The following is an 18,965-nucleotide window of genomic DNA, read 5'->3' as shown; positions in this document are numbered from 1 at the left end:
TCCCCTTTTCGTCTTCCCCCCTCCCCATCTCCTCCTCCTCGTCCCCCTCCCCCTTCTCTTCTTCCCCCCATCCCCATCTCCTCGTCCTTCTTCCTTCTTCTCCTCCTCTTCCTCCTCGTCCACATCATCGGCCTGAAGAGCCCATGATGTCATATGTATTCTATTCCAGCTTTTCCACTCGGTTTTATGTTTTTTGTTTTTTTTATGTAGTCTTTATTCAATAATATTTTCGCCTGTGCAAATAAAGTCGACTTCTGTGTGTTTTAATTCCAAAATATGGGAGAGCGAAAAATAAATTTGGTGAGCTCCGGGATTGACCAACAGGGCAACATAAGGCCCGGGTGTTGAGCAGTGGTACAAGCTTGCAGTTGTTGCCACCAGGTGGCAGCACCAGTCTTGTCAGGAACAGCAAAACATAAGACCCTTCCCTGTGCAACCAAAAATACTGTGGTTCAAAGGATGACCAATAGATGGCAGCACCAGACATTGCTGGTGCTGCCATCTATTGGTCATTCTTTGAACTATCTTTGGTTGCACAGGGAAGGGAGCTTATGTTTTGCTGTTCCTGACAAGACTGGTGCTGCCACCTGGTAGAAAATGTGAACTAATTGTACCAGTGGTGCCATCTGGTAGAAAATATGTGAACTAATTGTACCAGTGGTGAACACCAAGGCGTCATTCCCCCCTGTTCATCCCTGGGCCTGGTAAGTATTGTCTTGTACACTACTACAGAGGATACAGGAAACAGGGTAGGTAGTATTGCCACCACTTTATTTTGTACTCCAGTGTTCCACACGTTACATTCAAGGTACATTGTATATGAGGTTCAGGGCTGTGAAAAAGCATGTCAATAATGAAGGGAAAATGTTAATGGAGAGAGAGAGTCAGGGAGGGGGGGGGGATTCTTCACAATTCATAATCCAAAAAAAAGGTAAAGCTGCTGTGTGTGGACTCCGCCACGCCATATCAAAATATCGGACTGGATGGTTGTAGTGGTGGTAGTAGTAGTAGTACTAGTCACAAGTTCAGCTGAAATGTGAACCCAGTGGACTGCAGGCTGATATTGTGTAACTTACTTTTCTACCCGATATCGATAATGATAAAGGGAAGACGAAATGGCTAGGAGGGGGGAGAGGCAGGATAATGAGGAGGATGACGGGGGTATGGGATATGGGCAGCATGACGGGGGTATGGGATATGGGCAGCATGACTGGGATATGGGCAGCATGACGGGGGTATGGGATATGGGCAGCATGACTGGGATATGGGCAGCATGACGGGGGTATGGGATATGGGCAGCATGACGGGGGTATGGAATATGGGCAGCATGACGGGGGTATGGGATATGGGCAGCATGACGGGGGTATGGGATATGGGCAGGACATCTGAGACAATTTAGTGATAAATTACTGGTGATGGGAAAATAATAATCAGCAGTACACAATAATTCCAACCAGCAGTCCAATGGGTTCACATTTTAGATGAACTACTACTGCTACTACTACTACTAAACCATCCAGTATAATATCTTTACATGGCGTGGGTCAGTGCACGGAAAGCATTTTGTATTTTTCCCGGGACATAAATTGAAGAATCCCCCCCCTTTAATGCTCTCTCTGTGAAATCCCATCTGCCCTATCGCACCTGTCTCCCCCTTAATATTATTCTCTGTCTCTCTCTGGCATTCCATCTCCCCTTATCATACCTGACGCCCTTAATTCTCTCTCTCACATATCCCCTTATTTTATGTACTCTCTCTCATATATCATTTTATCCCCTTTCATACGTCTCCCCCTTAACCCTTTCTCTCTCTCTCTCTCTCTCTCTCTCTCTCTCTCACACACACACACACACACACACACACCATCTCATTTCCCCTTGTATGTCTCTCTCTCTTTTTCTCTGTCATGCATCTCCCCATTAACTCTTTCTCACACACAATCTCATCTCCCCTTATATCTATATCCCCTTCCCTCTCTCTCTCTCTGTCATATCCCTGTATCATACATTTCCCCCCTTATCTCTCTCTCTGTCTCTCTCTCTCACACACACACACACACACACACATCTCCCCTTTTATGTACCCTGCCTCTCTCCCCTGCATAAGGTGTATGGGGTAAACTTTTAACATGTAAAGGTCTAACTAAACAGTGTGGGATAGTTCTATACTGTAATACTAAAGATCTATCTATCTATAGCCCGACGCCCTAATCCCGCAAAGGGTGGCCGCAGACAAAACGCCTCCAAGTTGCTCTGTCACCCACCATTTGACTACCCTCCCCCCAACTCACCCCCCCCTCCCTCATATACCTCTCAACTTCATCCTTCCACCTCATCCTCGGTCTACCTCTCCCTCTCCCTCCCTCCACCTCACCTACATACACCCTCTTAGTCAGTCTTTCATTCTCCATTCTCTTCACATGTCCAAACCACCTCAGTGTATTTCTCCTAATCTTCTCAACCACATTCACATCCACCCCACAATGTTCCTTCACTTCTTCATTCGTCAACCTGTCCCTCCATGTCACTCCACATGCTCCTCTCAAGTAACTCATTTCCACTGCTCTCACTCTTGACTTGTTCCCCTCTTGCAAGGTCCACGCCTCACTTCCATATGTCAGGGTAGGGATCACAATACTATCATGCAGTGACTTCTTAACTTCCATACTCACCTCCCTATTTCTCATCACTGCTTTCAGTGAACCAACAACCTTCCTTCCCTGCTGTACCCTTTCATGCACTTCATCCCCCAAAGTTCCATCCTTACTCATCATACTACCCAAGTACTTGAATGCACTCACATTCTCCATATCCTCACCATCCAACCTCACTGCACACTCTATGACTTCATTCCTCTCAAACACCATAACTTTACTTTTGTTTAAATTAACTTTCAGATTCCTCCTCTTGCACACTGTCCCAAATTCATTCACCAAACCTTGCAACTCCCATTCATCTTCACTCAACAATACTGTATCATCAGCAAACAGCAACACTGGAAGCTTCCAAATCTCACCTTCATTCATTAGAGCCACCCCCACATCCACTGCCCTACCTTGCACCTCCTTTACAACCCCATCCATGTATATATTAAACAGCCATGGAGACATCACACAACCCTGTTTCAGTCCCACATTGAGATCAAAGAACTCACTCAGCTCACCATCCACTCGCACCGTAGCCCTAGCTCCTTCGTACATACTCTTCACAGCACTCAACAATTTCCCCTCCATTCCATATATTCTTAATACCTTCCACATACCTTGCCTGTCTATTCTGTCATAAGCTTTCTCCAAGTCCGTGAAGGCAGCATACACTTTCCTTCCCTTCTCTAGATACTTCTCCACTAAACATCTTAGAACAAATATCTGATCTACACACCCTTTTCCCTTCCTAAATCCCCCTTGTTCTTCTCCAACTAGCTCCTCTGTCATATGCCTAACCCTATCAATGAGTATTCTACCATATATTTTACCAGTCACACTAAGAAGGCAAATACCCCTATGGTTACCACATACTTCTCTCTCCCCTTTTCCTTTGTATAAACGAACAATACTAAAGATGCCACTGCAATATAATCACTGGCCCCCAAAAAATGGTTATATATTTTTTTATAAGTTTAAATCTGTAAGTTTTGATGTCCTTTCATATGATATTATTATTTTGCTGCCAGCTTGAGCAGTGGCAACTTTAGTGTTACATTGTACACTAATACTTACATTATACAGTGACACAGACCAATGTTATAACTGATTGACAATACCAACATCACACAGGGCTGTACTCCAAACAGTACTTAGCACAAGAATAAGAGACTGAAAGAAATTTGGGCCAAGTTAAGGTAAACAGGGTATAGACAGGCAACTGAAACAAATTTTTAGAAAGGTACATACAAGAGTTTATTTTCATAAAACATTCATTTACTATACATATACAGTACATGGCTATACTCTCCTCACCTTAACTTTCAATGTCAGGAACACATCATTTTCATAGCGCTGCCTCATGACTAGCACAATATTCTAGGTAATCTCATTACAACTACTGTACAATGAAAATGGAAGAGATTAATTTTAGGCCAAGTTAGAGTAAAAGCAGTATAGCAATATTGGTTGTGCATTGAGACAAACTATTATTCTGACATTCTTTGAAGCCTTTGTGGATCTATTTTACATTAACATTCAGGCCATCACAAGAAACTAATGGCAAACTGACTGGCTTTTGCAGTGTTGTCTCTGAAAGCAGACATTTTGTGCCCCATACTGAATGGTCTCGGTAAACATCCAGTGTGAAGTGGTTACAGCTACTTTAATTTTTTGTCTGCACACATCAATGGCTTAGCATCAATTAACTACTAGTAACAGTTTTAGATAATCGTCCTCCTGATGCAAAGGGTAATAGAAATTGACATAATGGAGCATTTAGAAAAAGATCCACTGATCCAGCACTACTCATGTCTGTGTCTAAGAAACATGCTGAGCATTAAGCACAAGTCTGTCTTTATATATGTATTACAGCTCTAACCTGGGATTAAAAAGAGAGAGAGAGAAAGAAAGAAAGCAATGATGGAACCTCCCACACACACAGCCTGCAATGTAAAAATGTTCTGTACATAATCACTTTAGTCCAGTTCAATTAATATACAACCATTTATATGTACAAAACACACCTACAGTATTTGCATGACCACCTTCTACCTATGGTTAATAAATAAAACTTTAGCAAGTGATATGACGGATGTTGGAAGCAGTGAGTTGAGGAGCTTGGACAACAGGAAGAGTGGATTGCTGCAGCCTGTTAGGGAGAGAAACTGTGTTACTAGAGTAATAAGCAGAATAACTGCACAGGAAGAGACATTAGGAAGTTTACTGATGACAATATGGGCCCTAGTGTTATAGTACAGCAGGAAAAAGATCAATATGATGGTAATATTTCTTATTGAGCTGATGATCATAAATAACTGATCATCTTTATCAATATGATGTTTTTCCTGCTGCTGTAGTCCCAGGCTCCTCTGAAGGTGAACCAGTGAACTACAAACTCTTATCTAGAAGTCAATCCTCCTCCTTTCAGGGGATAACAAGACTGGGTACATGGGTATATCAGTGCCACTGCATGAAGGCTTCCCTCTACAGCATCTCGATACAACAAAATAACAAATTCCTACTTATATGTTTTCTGGTTCTGGATCTTACCTAACCTGATCTTTTAGTGGAGTTAGGGTAAGAAAAAAAAATCATCTCAACCTTAACAAAAACAATTACTGTATTGGGTGAGCAGTAGGATTGGGGGAGGGGGTTGTGACTAAGGCCTATATTCTAAAAATCATCTCAATATTAACTAAAACAATTACTATATTGGGTGAGCAGTAGGACTGGGGGAGGGGGTTGTGACTAAGGCCTATATTCTCATCAGTTAACAATTCTGCTTATTAAGCCTTACTATCCTCGTGTCATTTAAATCATTACAATACCTCCATACTCAGCATGACACAAATTGATACTAACCAGCCCTATCCAAAAATAATTAGCTAAGGAAAAGATGCTAGGTAGCTTCCTTAACTGATAAGAACTAGGAGTTATGCTGCTACAACACCAACTAATGGTATTTTGTTCTCTACACAGGCAGCTGGAGGTACTCAGTGCCAACGAGGCAACGGTTACCAGCCTCACTTGCCCACCCCTCAGATGTAACCCTTACAGTGTCCATCCAGCTGGACCACCTTAACCCACTAAACCACCATAGCAAATGACATGGTGTATAGCGAACCATTTCAACTGTCACTCAGGGGCACTACATGAGAGAGAGAGAGAGAGAGGCACTGCATCAAGGAGTCAGGAGGGCATGGGGGCAACATCAAGCAGAGATTGGAGGGGGGGGGGGGAATGAGGATGGGGACAACATCAAGCAGAGGGGGAGATGGGAACTGCATCAAGCAGAGCAGACAGGAGGACGAAGGCACCACACTGAGTGGGGAAAGAGAGGACAGGGGTCATTATCAAGTGAGAGGAGGGGGAAGGGATGGGGACAGAGAAAAAGGGGGAAGGGAGAGAGGATGACTGCACCCCCACCTTTCACTCTTATTATAATTATTATTATTATTATGAGTGGGGGTATGTGGTAGATGGGGGCACTCACCATCCACTCACTCGATGTAATGCTGCTCTCAGGTGTCTGCCCTTTCCACTCTTCCATTCTTCTTTCCTTCCATCCTCACACTTCCTCTTCTGTCTTTCTTTCCTTCATTCTTTCCTCTTCCTTCTGCCTGTGGGTGACTCTACACTGAGTGACAAGCCAAATGGTTTCCTGTACACCAGGAAACCATTTACTATGCTGGGTGGTAACCATATAGCCAAATTTTGGCACCTGGTGGTTTAGTGGGTAATTATTGCGCTCCAGTCAGATTGAGCCGGTGAAGGTTTATATCCAAGGGATGGTTGGGGTTTATTGCTCATGTAATGCCACTCAGGGATGAGTAAGGCTGGTCACTCTCATCTTAAATGTCAGGACCAACTGCCTAGCCCCGGGCTCCTACACTCCTCAGGGGGCAACATGGGATTGGATGATAGAATGGACGGATGGATTATTATGAGTAGGGGTGGGTGAGGGGACTACAATGAGTGGGGGAAGAGATAAACAAAAGGGAGAGTGGATGATTGCTGCCCCACCTTCCACTCTTATATTACAAGTATTATTTTTATTATGGTAAAAACAGCAACCATTACTATGAATTTTACAACCTTCACAAAAGACAAATGATAAAGAAGAAATAAGATCCTTTTTAATCAAGTGGACATTAAATGTATTTTACTTAAAATAAAAACTGTAAACTTAATACATTAATTACCTTGGGTATCAGTGGGTGTAGGAAGATCAAGAAGGGTGACTATGAAAGCACACTTAGGTGACAACTGGCAGTCCATCTCACCCTTAAGGTAGCTGATGGCTTGTCCTTGCACCTCTGCTGTGAATGGGATCAAGTGAATAACTCTTGATTGGTTAGATAACTTTTGGAACAAAATTGGTTATAAAAGAATAATAATGAATTGTTAGAAATCACTCTTCCATCCATTATACAACCCTTCAGTGCCCCATCAGTGGCACAGGTGCCTGGGTCTACACTACTTAGTCCAGGCTGGATTATGAGACAAGTGACCAGTTGCTCTTTCTTCAATAAGAGGGTGTTGCCAGCGAAGGGGTGAAGGGAGGAGGAAGGGGCTGTACCTCAGAGAGAAGATGACAAGAATGAAGAGGAGGTGGAGGAAGAGGCTGGCACTATGAGAAAAAGGGGGGAGTAGCTGGCATTGAGAGAGGAGAATGGAGGAGGAAGGGACTGACAATGTTACAGAAGGAAAGGAGGAGCAGTACAAAGCTGGCACACACATAGAATGGGGGAGAAAATGCTGGAACTGAGGTGGAGAGGAAAGAAGGAGAAAGGGGCTGACACTGAGATGGAAAGGAGGAGGAATAAGGAGCTGGCACAAAGAAAGAGAGAAAGGGGTAGGCACTGAGAAACAAGAGGGAGTAGGAGGCTACAAATGAGAAAGGGGAGGAGGGAGGAGTATGTGAAGGGTACTGGGAAAGGAGAAGGTTGCAAATAACAAAGAGAGAGCAGGAGGGGAGGGAGAAGGCTCTGTGACAGATAGAGGGTGGTTGGGGGGGAAGGAGCTGGCAGCCTGGCACTGAGCGAAAAGGGGAGATGGAAAATACTAACACTGAGGAAGGAAGAATGAGAGGAGGAGGGTGAGGCTGGCACCGAGGGAGGAAGAGTAATGCAAACTGTGTTTACTGAAAAGTTACCAGTAATGAAGTTTCAATCCTATGATTGGTTGGCATAAAATGTTCATTATGTGGGTAGCCTACCAGTAAAATATACCTGACCCTTTCAATATGCTGTCTTTAAAATATTCATTTTCATTATTCACAGACAATTTACGAAGGGGAGCTGCAAGGCTTGGTGGATGAGTTTGGGAGAGTGTGCAAGAAACGGAATCTAAAGGTGAATGTAGGGAAGAGTAAAGCGATGGTCTTTGAGAGAGGTGAAGTCAGTGAATGTACAGCGAGGATGGATGGTGAGGAATTGGAAAATGTGAGTACGTTTAAGTACTTGGGTAGTGTGATGAGTAAGGATGGAGGTTTGGAGGGTGAAGTGCTTGAAAGGGTACAGCAGGGAAGAAAGGTTGCTGGTTCTTTGAAAGCAGTGATAAGAAATGGGGAAGTGAGCATGGAAGTGAAAAAGTTACTACATGACAGTATTGTGATACCAACTCTAACATACAGAAGTGAAGCTTGGACGTTGTTGGAAGGACACAAGTCAAGAGTGAGAGCAATGGAAATGAGTTATTTAAGAGGAGCCTGTGGAGTCACATGGAGAGACAGGCTGACGAATGAGGATATAAAGAAGCGTTGTGGTGTGGATGTGGATGTGATAGGAAGTGTTATGAGGAACACACTGAGGTGGTTTGGCCATGTGGAGAGGATGGAGGGTGAAAGACTGACGAAGAGAGTGTATGTGAGTGAGGTGGAGGGGGGAAGAGGGAGGGGGAGGCCGAGGATGAGATGGAGGGATGGGGTGGAGAGGTATATGAGAGAGGGGGTGTGAGTTGGGAGCAGGGCAGTGAAATGGCGGGGGACACGTCGACGTGGAGGCGATTTGTTTGTGGCCACCCCAAACAAGATTGAGGCGTCTGGCAATAGATAGATAGATAGTATTTTACCTTGAAGAGAGTACTAACAGCATCTTGGCTATAAGAGGTTAGTCTCAGTCTGATAAAATTTTCAGAAGAAATGTTACAAATAAATAAATAAAAAATACACCATCATCATCATACTGAAATGTTTAGGTCCAAAACAAAAAACATTATCCACAGACAATTTAAATTTACTATATTTTTTAAGAGTACTGTATTGGCTGCAGGCTGTTTGTCAAGATTTGATAAAACTGTTAGAAGAGTGAATTTCAAAAATATAAAATACATCATCATACTGAAAAGTTTAATGGGTCCAAAACACAAAAGGTTAAACTTCAGTAGTTTCTTTAAATATATGCCCACTATTGCCAGATTATTTACTTCAACATTAAATGAACCTCTAGTGATGAGGTGTCTGAAAGCTATATTTAAGTCCTTCAGTTATGTCTCTTGATGTCTTGGCTGGAGGTAAAAAATAATAAAATGAAATAAATATAAACCAATCAGATAGGTTTATGTGACGTTACAGAATGTGGTGAAAGTTTCTTGGCCTATTAAATGGAGCCAGCATTCTGTGGGCTTCAATGATGAGTGAATGGAAGCATGGCCCACTGAAGTGGGCAAACTTAGGCTGTCTGAACACTGCTACTCCTCACCCTGCCCTAGACTGGGAAAGGAGGTCTGGATGATGATGATATACCAATTATGAAAAGATAATAATAAAAACTATGCCAATAGTGCCATGCCAGATTTGTCAGTAAGTCCACCTGACAGACTATGCATCATCCAGATATCAGTGGAGTTTCGTTACCTCATGATAAAATACACAGCTGGACACATACAGACAAGCAAAGGTAACTACATACGGTGACAGCAACCACAAGCAGATATGACTAACCTTGCATCATCCAGGTATTGGTGAGTGACTGGAGGCGTTTACCAAGAGACAGTGCTTTTGTGGGCGACACTGGAGGTCTTGTGTGTTGCTGCTGCCCCTCCACAGTGAATGATGGGCAGCGTGGCTGATCAGTTTCAGCTGCCACACTAACAATCCTGCTTGCTGGCTCAGATCTGATACTTGCCAAATGCCCTGTGGGATAACAAGTCACTTTAGTCCCTTCTCTGCAATTATACGCATCTTCAGTACTGTATAATCCTGCTATATACAAACAACTTTATTCTGGCTGGGTAAATATAACAAACTGAAGAGGTCACACACATCACTAGAACTGCCTGTTCATACACAGCATCCCAATATTTCTCCCCCAATTCCTACCTAAGGAAAGGGATGAGGTAGGATGCCCCTTCCTCCCCACCAGAGAGAGAGAGTGTAACAATCACACAGCATACCCAGTGACATATGCCACAGCCATTAACACATCACCTAACAATCTCAAGTAATGGTTCCACCTTATAAGTACAACCTGGTTAATCATCTTCCTTGTAGCACTTTTTAACTCCTACTGTACCACCTACACATAAAGTATTAAAGGTACCACTCAACTTTTTCTCTGCCATCCACACATGCACTACTCAAAATGACAATGCAGTTACTTATACAAAACCCTAATACAAAAGTGCTCCTGATGTTACCAGTAGTTACGTTTATGGAAATCTGTTCATATAATAAGTACATAACCTATGGGCAAAAATGGGGACTGGGTGTTTAACCACCACCAACTTAACATCTATAATGCTATATATATATAAGGCAATTTTAAACAAGACTAAAGGTTAGTTATATCTAAAACACACAAAATTAGCAAATAATAGTGCATATCTATTGGAATGGATGCATGAAGATCCCAAGATAGGCTATTGGAATTGAAACCACATCCTCAAATTCCTTACGCTGGCTACTGATTGCATACAACAATCGTACATACAAGTGAAGTAACCCTTAAAGGATTAATGCTGCTGGCAATACATAGGAATAATTTATATCACTATTGCCAGAAGCCTTAATCCTGTATGGGGTGACCAGAAACAAACTGCTTCCACATTGCCCTGTCCTTTGGCTGCCCTCCCTCCAACTCATATCCTCCTCTCTCATTTATCTTTACAGTTCATCCTCCCATCTTATCCCTGGTCTCCCCCTCCACCTCATGCACACACTTTCCCAGCCAGTCTCTTGTTCTTCATCCTCCCCACATGACAAATAATTATATACCCTTAATAAACCCACCAGTTCACAGAAAATTATTAACATGTTACCAAAATCCAAGATACTTGATAACTTAATCTTGTTCCAACTGTTGTAATGTCTGAGGTGATGCACTGGTAAGTAATTATAATGGTGCCTGTCCAAATAACAGCATGAACAGGCCTCCATAAGTTTACTGTTAAAAATGGTTGTTTCTATTACTGTGATTTTCCATCTAAATGACTTCATTGTGCAGTGTTTGTTAACTGTGAAGACATGTAGTACACAGGCCATTTTACATACAATATAAGCTTAGTAAAGTACTGTACATAAAGAGGGATGCCTTCATGTGGTGTACTTGTCAGCTCCACTGCCAGGTTTGACAAACATTCCTCAGCTGCCTCCCTATCCCCAGAAAAGTGGATGGTGAACTGCAGGAGGAGGGCAGCTTCAGCCCACAGTTCACTGGGTTCACACTTCAGATGTGCTTTAGGACACCTGTGTTGTGTGGTGCTGGTGCAGGATTTGTGCATTACACTAACAAAATATAACAAATATTACCTATAGTGCTGCCAGGGGGTTGGGTACGGCCTGGGACATTCCAACAGACAGGTACTTGTAAATAATAATTACACTGACAAAATATAATAAACATCACCTGTAGTGCTGCCAGGGGGTTGGGTACGGCCTGGGGCATTCCAACAGACAGGTACTTGTAAATAATAATTACACTGACAAAATATAATAATTACATTAACAAAATATAACAAATATCACCTGTAGTGCTGCCAGCCAGTTGGGTACAGCCTGGGGCATTCCAACAGACAGGTACTTGTATTGTCATAAGTGCTGCAGTGAAGCCATTTTCATTGTCCTCTTCTCTCCTCTCATTGCTGCAGCCTTCAGATGACCCCAGTGACCTGGATGATGCTGAAGATGGTTTGGTTGATGACCAGGATGACGTACTGGTTGATGCTGCCGACAATGAGGGTGATGTTCCACCAACATGCACCAGCTGAGCAGAGCAGCCACTGACCTCAGTAAGTACACAGCTCTGGAAGTGTTGGGAAAGATATAATGTATGACAAATAAATAAATAATTACATCAATTCATCCCAACTCTTATTCACCCATCAAGTTAAATAAGTAAACTTGCTAAGGGGTCTTTGTATGCAGCATGTGTTAGGAGTGTAATGCTGTATGGTGGTGATACGTGGGCAGTAAAGGAACAAGATATTTGCAGGCTCAAACGTACAGATATGACAATGATTAGGTGGATGTGCTGTGTGTCCTTGAATGCAGGGCCTGGGGGGGCTAGGTTTACGATGGAAGAGTTGAGACGAAGGAATGGGACTGAAGTGTATTGGTGTTGTGATGAGGAGTGGCAGACTGAGATGGTTTGGGCATGTGGAGAGGATGGGAGATGACAATAGGGTGTGGTAGGAGAAAAGTGTCAATGTTGGGGGTAGGGTTGTAAGAAGCAGACCAAAAAAAGACCTGGAACGAGGTTACAGAGTGTGATCTCAGGCATAAGGGACTGAACAGGGAGGCTGCCACAGACAGCAGCATGGGAAGCCGCCATTAGGTGGCCAAGGCAGGCGAATGCAGGCATGATAAGAGTCTTTATAAATATAAGCAAAAACCATACATACAAAAATCTTCCAAAGTCCTTTTATCACCTTGTCATACACTTTTTCCAGGTCTATAACTGCCATAAATAAGTTGTATTCCTCCTCAAAGGCCTTCTCTACTCTGTCTCAATGCAAATATTTGATCCATACATCCTCTACCACTCCTAAAGCCACCCTGTTCATCACTCAGCAGACATTCTGATATATCCCTTACTTCCTCAATGACAATTCTTCCCTGCATCTTTCCTACAACACCCAGAGAGACTTATGATAATTTTTGTACTCACTTCACCAGCCTCATTCATGCACAGGGGTACATTCACCGCCTTTTTCCACTCTGCTGCTATAGTTCCACTCATCCAAGCCTTCTTGGATATCTCTAATGGCAAGATTAATCCCTTCCCACCTCTCTCCTGTAATTTATATATCACACTCAAAATCAGCTTGCAGTGTATCTCTGATACCACTACATATCTTCTGCAGCCTATCACAAACACTGCCCAAAATGGGGTTACTTTCCACACCATAGTGACAACCTGTACACGGCCACACTCCTGCTGTTCTGACAGTATTGCCACCTGCCACAGAAATCGTCACTTTACTGTAGATTTATCAGCATGTTGAGGATTACTGATCACGTAAAGAAGTTGAGAGACGGAAGACAGAGTTATATGTAGAGAGGAAGAGAGAGGTGAAAATATTAGTAAGAGAGAGTATAAAGAGAGTGGATGTGGAATTTGGAAGGAATCTGAGTGTAAAGTGGAGGGAATGTAAGAAAATGTTCTGGAAAGAGGTGAAGAGAGTCAGACAGGGTGGCAAAGTTAGTAAGGGAGTGAATGATAAAAATGGTACTAGTGGAGAAGGGAGAAAAAGTGAGCAGATGGAGAGAACACTTTAAGGAATTGTTGAACATAGAGGATGGAAGGAATGCGAGTATAAGTGGCTAGGGAATGGCTGGGAGAAGGAGGGAGGTGAGAAGACAGGAAGAAATCAGTAGGATAGAAGTTGTGGAAGCAATGAAGAAAGTTAAATTGGGGAAAGCCCCAGGAATTGATGGAGTGTGTGGTGAAATGCTGAAGCATGGGGGAGAGATAGTAGTAGAATGGATGTGGAAGATGTGCAGATTGGCCTGGGAGGAAGGTAGAGTCCCGAAGGATTGGAAGTCAGGTATAATTATTCCCTTGTACAAAGGAAAAGGGGAAAAAGAAGTGTGTGGTAATCATAGGGGCATTTGTCTTCTTAGTATAATAGGAAAAGTGTATGGTAGGATACTTATTGACAGAGTTAGAGAAAGAACAGAGAAATTAGTTGGAGATGAACAGGGAGGCTTTAGGAAGGGAAGAGGTTGTGTAGATCAGATATTCATTCTTAGATCTTTAGTGGAAAAGTTTCTAGAGAAGGGAAAGAAGTTGTATGCGGCTTTCAGGGATTTGGAGAAAGCATATGACAGGGTGGATAGACAAGGATTGTGGAAAGTGTTAAGAATATATGGAGTAGATGGGAAGTTGTTGAATGCTGTGAAGAGTATGTACGATGGTGCGAAGGCTGCAGTGCATATGGATGGTGAACTGAGTGAATTTTTCTCTTTGAAGGTTGGGTTGAAACAGGGATGTGTCATGTCTCCATGGTTGTTCAATCTGTACATGGATGGGGTAATAAAAGAGGTACAAGGTAGGGTAGTGGATGTTGGAGTGGCCCTGGTGAGAGAGGATAGTGTTTGGAAACTCCCTGTACTGTTGTTTGCAGATGATACTGTGTTGTTGAGTGAAGACGAAGGGGAGCTGCAAGACTTGATGGATGAGTTTGGGAGAGTGTGTAAGAAACGGAATCTAAAGGTGAATGTAAGAATGAGTAAAGTGATGGTCTTCAAGAGAAGTAGTCACTGAATGTACAGCGAGGTTGGATGGTGAGGAATTGGAAAATGTGAGTACGTTTAAGTATTTGGGAAGTGTGATGAGTAAGGATGGAGGTTTGGAGGGTGAAGTGCTTGAAAGGGTACAGCAGGGAAGAAAGGTTGCTGGTTCCTTGAAAGCAGTGATAAGAAACAGGGAAGTGAGCATGGAAGTGAAAAAGTTACTACATGACAGTATTGTGATACCAACTCTGCTCAATCGGTAGAGAGTTGGCCTGCAGTCCTGACGGACCCAGGTTCGAATCCCGCTGAGGCAGGGAACAGTTTAAGGATTTGAATTTCATAAAATCAGACTTTACTGATCTACCAGAAGACCCGCCGACATGTCGTAAAAATACCCCCGCTAATACCAATGCACCAGTCCTGTATGAGACAGCCCTAGCATGTATTCAATATGGACGGTGGGTGTTAGCGCCGAAGTGGTGACATGTAGAGGTGTACGGTACGTAGGAGGACTACTGGGCCTTGAGAGCAGGCTGTGAAGCCTATGCCCAGAGTCGGTCACAAAAAAAAAAAAAAAAAACTAACGTATGGAAGTGAAGCTTGGACGTTGTTGGAAGGACACAAGTCAAGAGTGAGAGCAGTGGAAATGAGTTATTTAAGAGGAGCCTGTGGAGTCACATGGAGAGACAGGCTGACGAATGAGGATATAAAGGAGCATTGTGGTGTGGATGTGGATGTGATAGGAAGTGTTATGAGGAACACACTGAGGTGGTTTGGCCATGTGGGGAGGATGGAGGGTGAGAGACTGACTAGGAGAGTGTATGTGAGTGAGGTGGAGGGGAGATGAGCGAGGGGGAGGCCAAGGATGAGATGGAGGGATGGAGTGAAGAGGTATATGAGAGAGGGGGGTGTGAGCTGGGAGCAGGGCAGTGAAATGGCAGGAGACAGGGCGATATGGAGGCGATTTGTTTGTGGTCACCCCTTATGGTATTAAGGCGTCTGGCAATAGAGACAGATAGATAGTAATGCCACTCAGCGATGAGTATTCTGGTCACTGTCATCTTAAATGTCAGCACCAACTTGCCTAGCCCTGGGCTCCTATACTCCTCATGGGGCAACACAGGTTTACATGATGGATGGATGGATACATTCAAACTCCTGTCCTCCATTCAGTCTCTTGTTGTATCATATTATCATGTCATTTATAAAGGCTCCAATGCACTTGCACGCATTATCCTTGGTCACCAAAGGACAACTCTCCACCCTGCTCAATCTCTGGCAGCCACCCTATTCGGTTCCTGAGGTCACACTCTATGACTTCGTCCCAGGTCTTTCTCGGTCTGCCTCTCACAACCCTAACCCCCAACATTCACACTTCTCATTTCCACAACCAACTGTCATCCTCTATATTCTCAACATGTCCCCAGGTCTCACTACCACACAGCACTACACTCCTAACATGCTGCATACACAGACCCCTTAGTGCAGAGGGAGAGTCCTCTCAATGTCAGGAGTGGCAACAGCTGCCTGAACTTCTTCCAACCACTCCTCACCCTAGTCACAGAGCTGCTCCAGCCCCACCTCCAGCACACAACATGTCTCCCAAATAACAAAACTCTTCCACACACTCAAGAGATTCACCAGCAAGTTCAATCCTTTCAAGCCTGACAATCTCTATATGCTCTTCCTGACACACCACACACATGAACTGAGCATCATCTCGCAGTCTACCTCTAATACTACCATATCCCACATTCTTTATATCTACCTCTAATACTACCATATCCCACACCCTTTATGCACCCACTTATTTTCTTCACCTCTGTGAAAGGGTAAAAGGTAGGGGCATAAAGAATACAACAGCTGAAAAAACAGACATTACAAACTATACGAGAGAATTTACCTGTGTTTTGTAGGTGAGAGGCCTGGGGGAGGGGTCCTTCTTGTGTACAGATGCAGCTTCCTGAGAGGGTCATCTGGCCATCCCTTCTCCTTCTCCTCCTTCCTCAGCGGGGGCAAGAGTTCAACCAAGTTTGTATGGGTTGCGTGGTCCTCCTTTCTCCACCTTCTTCCTGCAAAAAGGGAAGTATTCAGACAATATCCCTTCCCCTCCAGCCAGCACTACCCTTCACCAACACATATATACATCCTTGCACCACAGACATACAAAACCATCAACCACATAACATCCTTCATGAACCACCACCACACCCTTCACCACCATCATTATCATTGGCAGGTAGTGATGACCATCATCCACTCATTTGATGTAGTGCTGCCTGCTTTTTCCTTTACCTATATCATTCATTTTCTGTGTCTGCCCTCTCTCTTCCTATTTCTCCCATCTTTCTTGTCACTTTTTATTAGTCTTCTTTCCTTTTCAAGTGCCTTTACACTGAGTGACAAGCCAAATGATTTCCTGTAAGCCAGCAAACTATTTGCAAAGCTGGGTGGTTTTTGTTTTCGTTTTGTTTTTAAAGGCTCCAACATGCTTGCATGTGTCGGCCTTGGTCACCTAATGGCGGCTCTCCACGCTGCACGATCCATTGCAGCCTCCCTGTTCAGTCCCTTAACCCTGAGGTCACAATTAATGACCTCGTCCCATGTCTTTCTCGGTCTACCCCCCATAACCCCACCCCCAATATTAACACTTCTCACCTTCCTCACCCAATTATCATCCCCCATCCTATCCACATGTCCAAACCACCTTAATCTACCTCTCCTCATCACAACACCAATACACTCCAGTCCCATCCTACCTCTCAACTCTTCCATCGTAAACCCAGCCCCTCCAGGCCTTGGACGCAGGGACGCACTGCACATCCACCTAATCATTGTCATTTCTGTACGTCTGAGCCGGCGAATGTCTTCCTCCTTCACTGCCCAGGTCTCACTGCCATACAGCATTACACTCCTAACACATGCTGCATACAAAGACCCCTTAGCACGTACAGAGAGCCCTCTCAATGTCAGGAGAGGCAAGAGCTCCCTGAACTTCTTCCAACCACTTCTCACCCTAGCCACAGAGCTAGCTCCAGCCCCACCTCCAGCACACAACATGTCTCCCAAATAACAAAACTCTTCCACACACTCAAGAGATTCACCAGCAAGTTCAATCCTTTCACGTCTGATCTCCACCTGCTAACCCCGGCACGCCGTACACATAAAATCAGCATTATCTCGCAGTCTACCTCTAATACCACTACATCTCTTATGCACCCATTTATCACACACACCGCACAAGATGGAATTACTTCCCACACCCTTGTGGCAAACTGCACATGGCCACTCTCCCTCGTCTTTGACAGTACCGCCACCAACCCTAGATATCATCACTTTTGTTTTATCTGCATTTACCCTTAAACCCTTTTGCCCCATACCATCTCTCCACTTCCTAAACCTTTCCTCCGCCTCCCTTTCATTCTCTGCAATCAACACCAAATCATCAGCATACAACAACTCCCACGGGAGTCTGTTTCTAAAGTCACGTGAAAGGGCTTCAAGTACCATGATAAACAACATGGGACTCAAGACTGACCCCTGATGCACACCAACATTCACGGAAAACTCATCACTCAAATCTCCATTCACTCTCACCTGGGTGTTAGCACCCACATACATGGCCATAACCACCCTAACCAGCCACTCCTCCAAGCCAAGCTTTCTCATTGCCCACTTCACCACCTCCCTAGGGACTCTGTCAAAGGCCTTTTCCAAATCAACAAAAACAAAATAAAGATCCCTTCTCCTACCAATATATTTTTCCTGAAGCTGTCGAACAATGAATATGGCATCAGTGGTCCCCCTACCTGGCATAAACCCAAACTGCATCTCATCAATATTCACTCTCTCTCTAATCATACCTTCTAAAACTCTCTCCATTACCTTCATTATCTGATCTAAAAGCTTTATACCTCTATAATTTCCTCTTTCCAGGGCATCACCCTTCCCTTTATACACATTTACAATTACACTCTTCAGCCAATCATCTGGGACAACACACTCATAAATAATCCTAATTATCAGGTCAGTGACTAAACTCACCCCTATATCGCCTGAGGCCTTCAACATTTCGGCAGTCAACCCAGACACACCTGCTGCCTTCCCCACCCTCATCCTGCCTATTGCCTCACTCACATTAGCAGTATCAATCAAAGGCCAAGGGCCAGACACTGGATCTGCTGGCTCCAAACCTTCCCTGTCCCAGTCAAACTCCTCATTCAGCAACCGGTTATAATGCTCTCTCCATGCATCTTTAATATCCTCACTGTTCACCACTACCCTTCCTTCATCATTCTTCACACACTGCTCACCTATGATAACCATATAAACAACCCATATATTGTTCCCTACATGTCAACAAGTGGGTTGGCAGAGGGTTAGTGTCCCTTCCCATAAAACACCTAAATATTGTTCCCTACATGTCAACAAGTGGGTTGGCAGAGGGTTAGTGTCCCTCCCATAAAACACCTAAATCAAAGCCAAACAACCATCCCTTACAGGATTATGGCATCTGGTTAGGGATACATGGTTAGATCATCATCATCATCATCATCATCATCATCCTACCTTCTTTTTTTCACTTCAGGATGGGGTGAGGTGGAGTCCAGGAGGCAAGGAAAGGAAAAATACAAGAGAGAGTGGAC

General features: G+C 43.9%; 1 protein-coding gene across 1 annotated transcript; it reads right to left on the bottom strand.

Moving 5' to 3' along the window:
* Window positions 1–4,693: 4,693 nt before the first annotated feature.
* On the bottom strand, window positions 4,694–12,823 carry LOC145414055 (uncharacterized). Its single transcript, XM_080283617.1, has 5 exons — window positions 12,752–12,823; window positions 11,611–11,887; window positions 9,589–9,780; window positions 6,848–6,964; window positions 4,694–4,794 (listed from the first exon to the last, which is right to left on the bottom strand). Exons 1-5 carry the CDS (start codon window positions 12,821–12,823, stop codon window positions 4,694–4,696), a joined length of 759 nt encoding a protein of 252 aa, XP_080139743.1.
* Between the last annotated feature and the right edge of the window lie 6,142 nt (window positions 12,824–18,965).

Source organism: Coenobita brevimanus, chromosome 98 (genome assembly GCF_032717465.1).
Source record: "Coenobita brevimanus isolate Jiangsu-jjx chromosome 98, ASM3271746v2, whole genome shotgun sequence".
In the NCBI taxonomy this organism is placed as follows: Eukaryota; Metazoa; Arthropoda; class Malacostraca; order Decapoda; family Coenobitidae; genus Coenobita; species Coenobita brevimanus.
Note: the sequence above shows the minus strand (reverse complement) of the source record. Positions and strands in the feature narration are given on the sequence as shown.

Excerpts from the sequence above, each read along its gene's own strand:
- LOC145414055 (XM_080283617.1), bottom strand. The coding sequence starts at position 12,823 with ATGAGTGGAACTATAGCAGCAGAGTGGAAAAAGGCGGTGAATGTACCC. Across the intron at positions 9,781-11,610 it reads ACTGGCTGGCAGCACTACAG|GGCATTTGGCAAGTATCAGA; the intron begins GTGATATTTGTT and ends GTTATCCCACAG. Across the intron at positions 6,965-9,588 it reads CAATACCTGGATGATGCAAG|CAGAGGTGCAAGGACAAGCC; the intron begins GTTAGTCATATC and ends TCCCATTCACAG.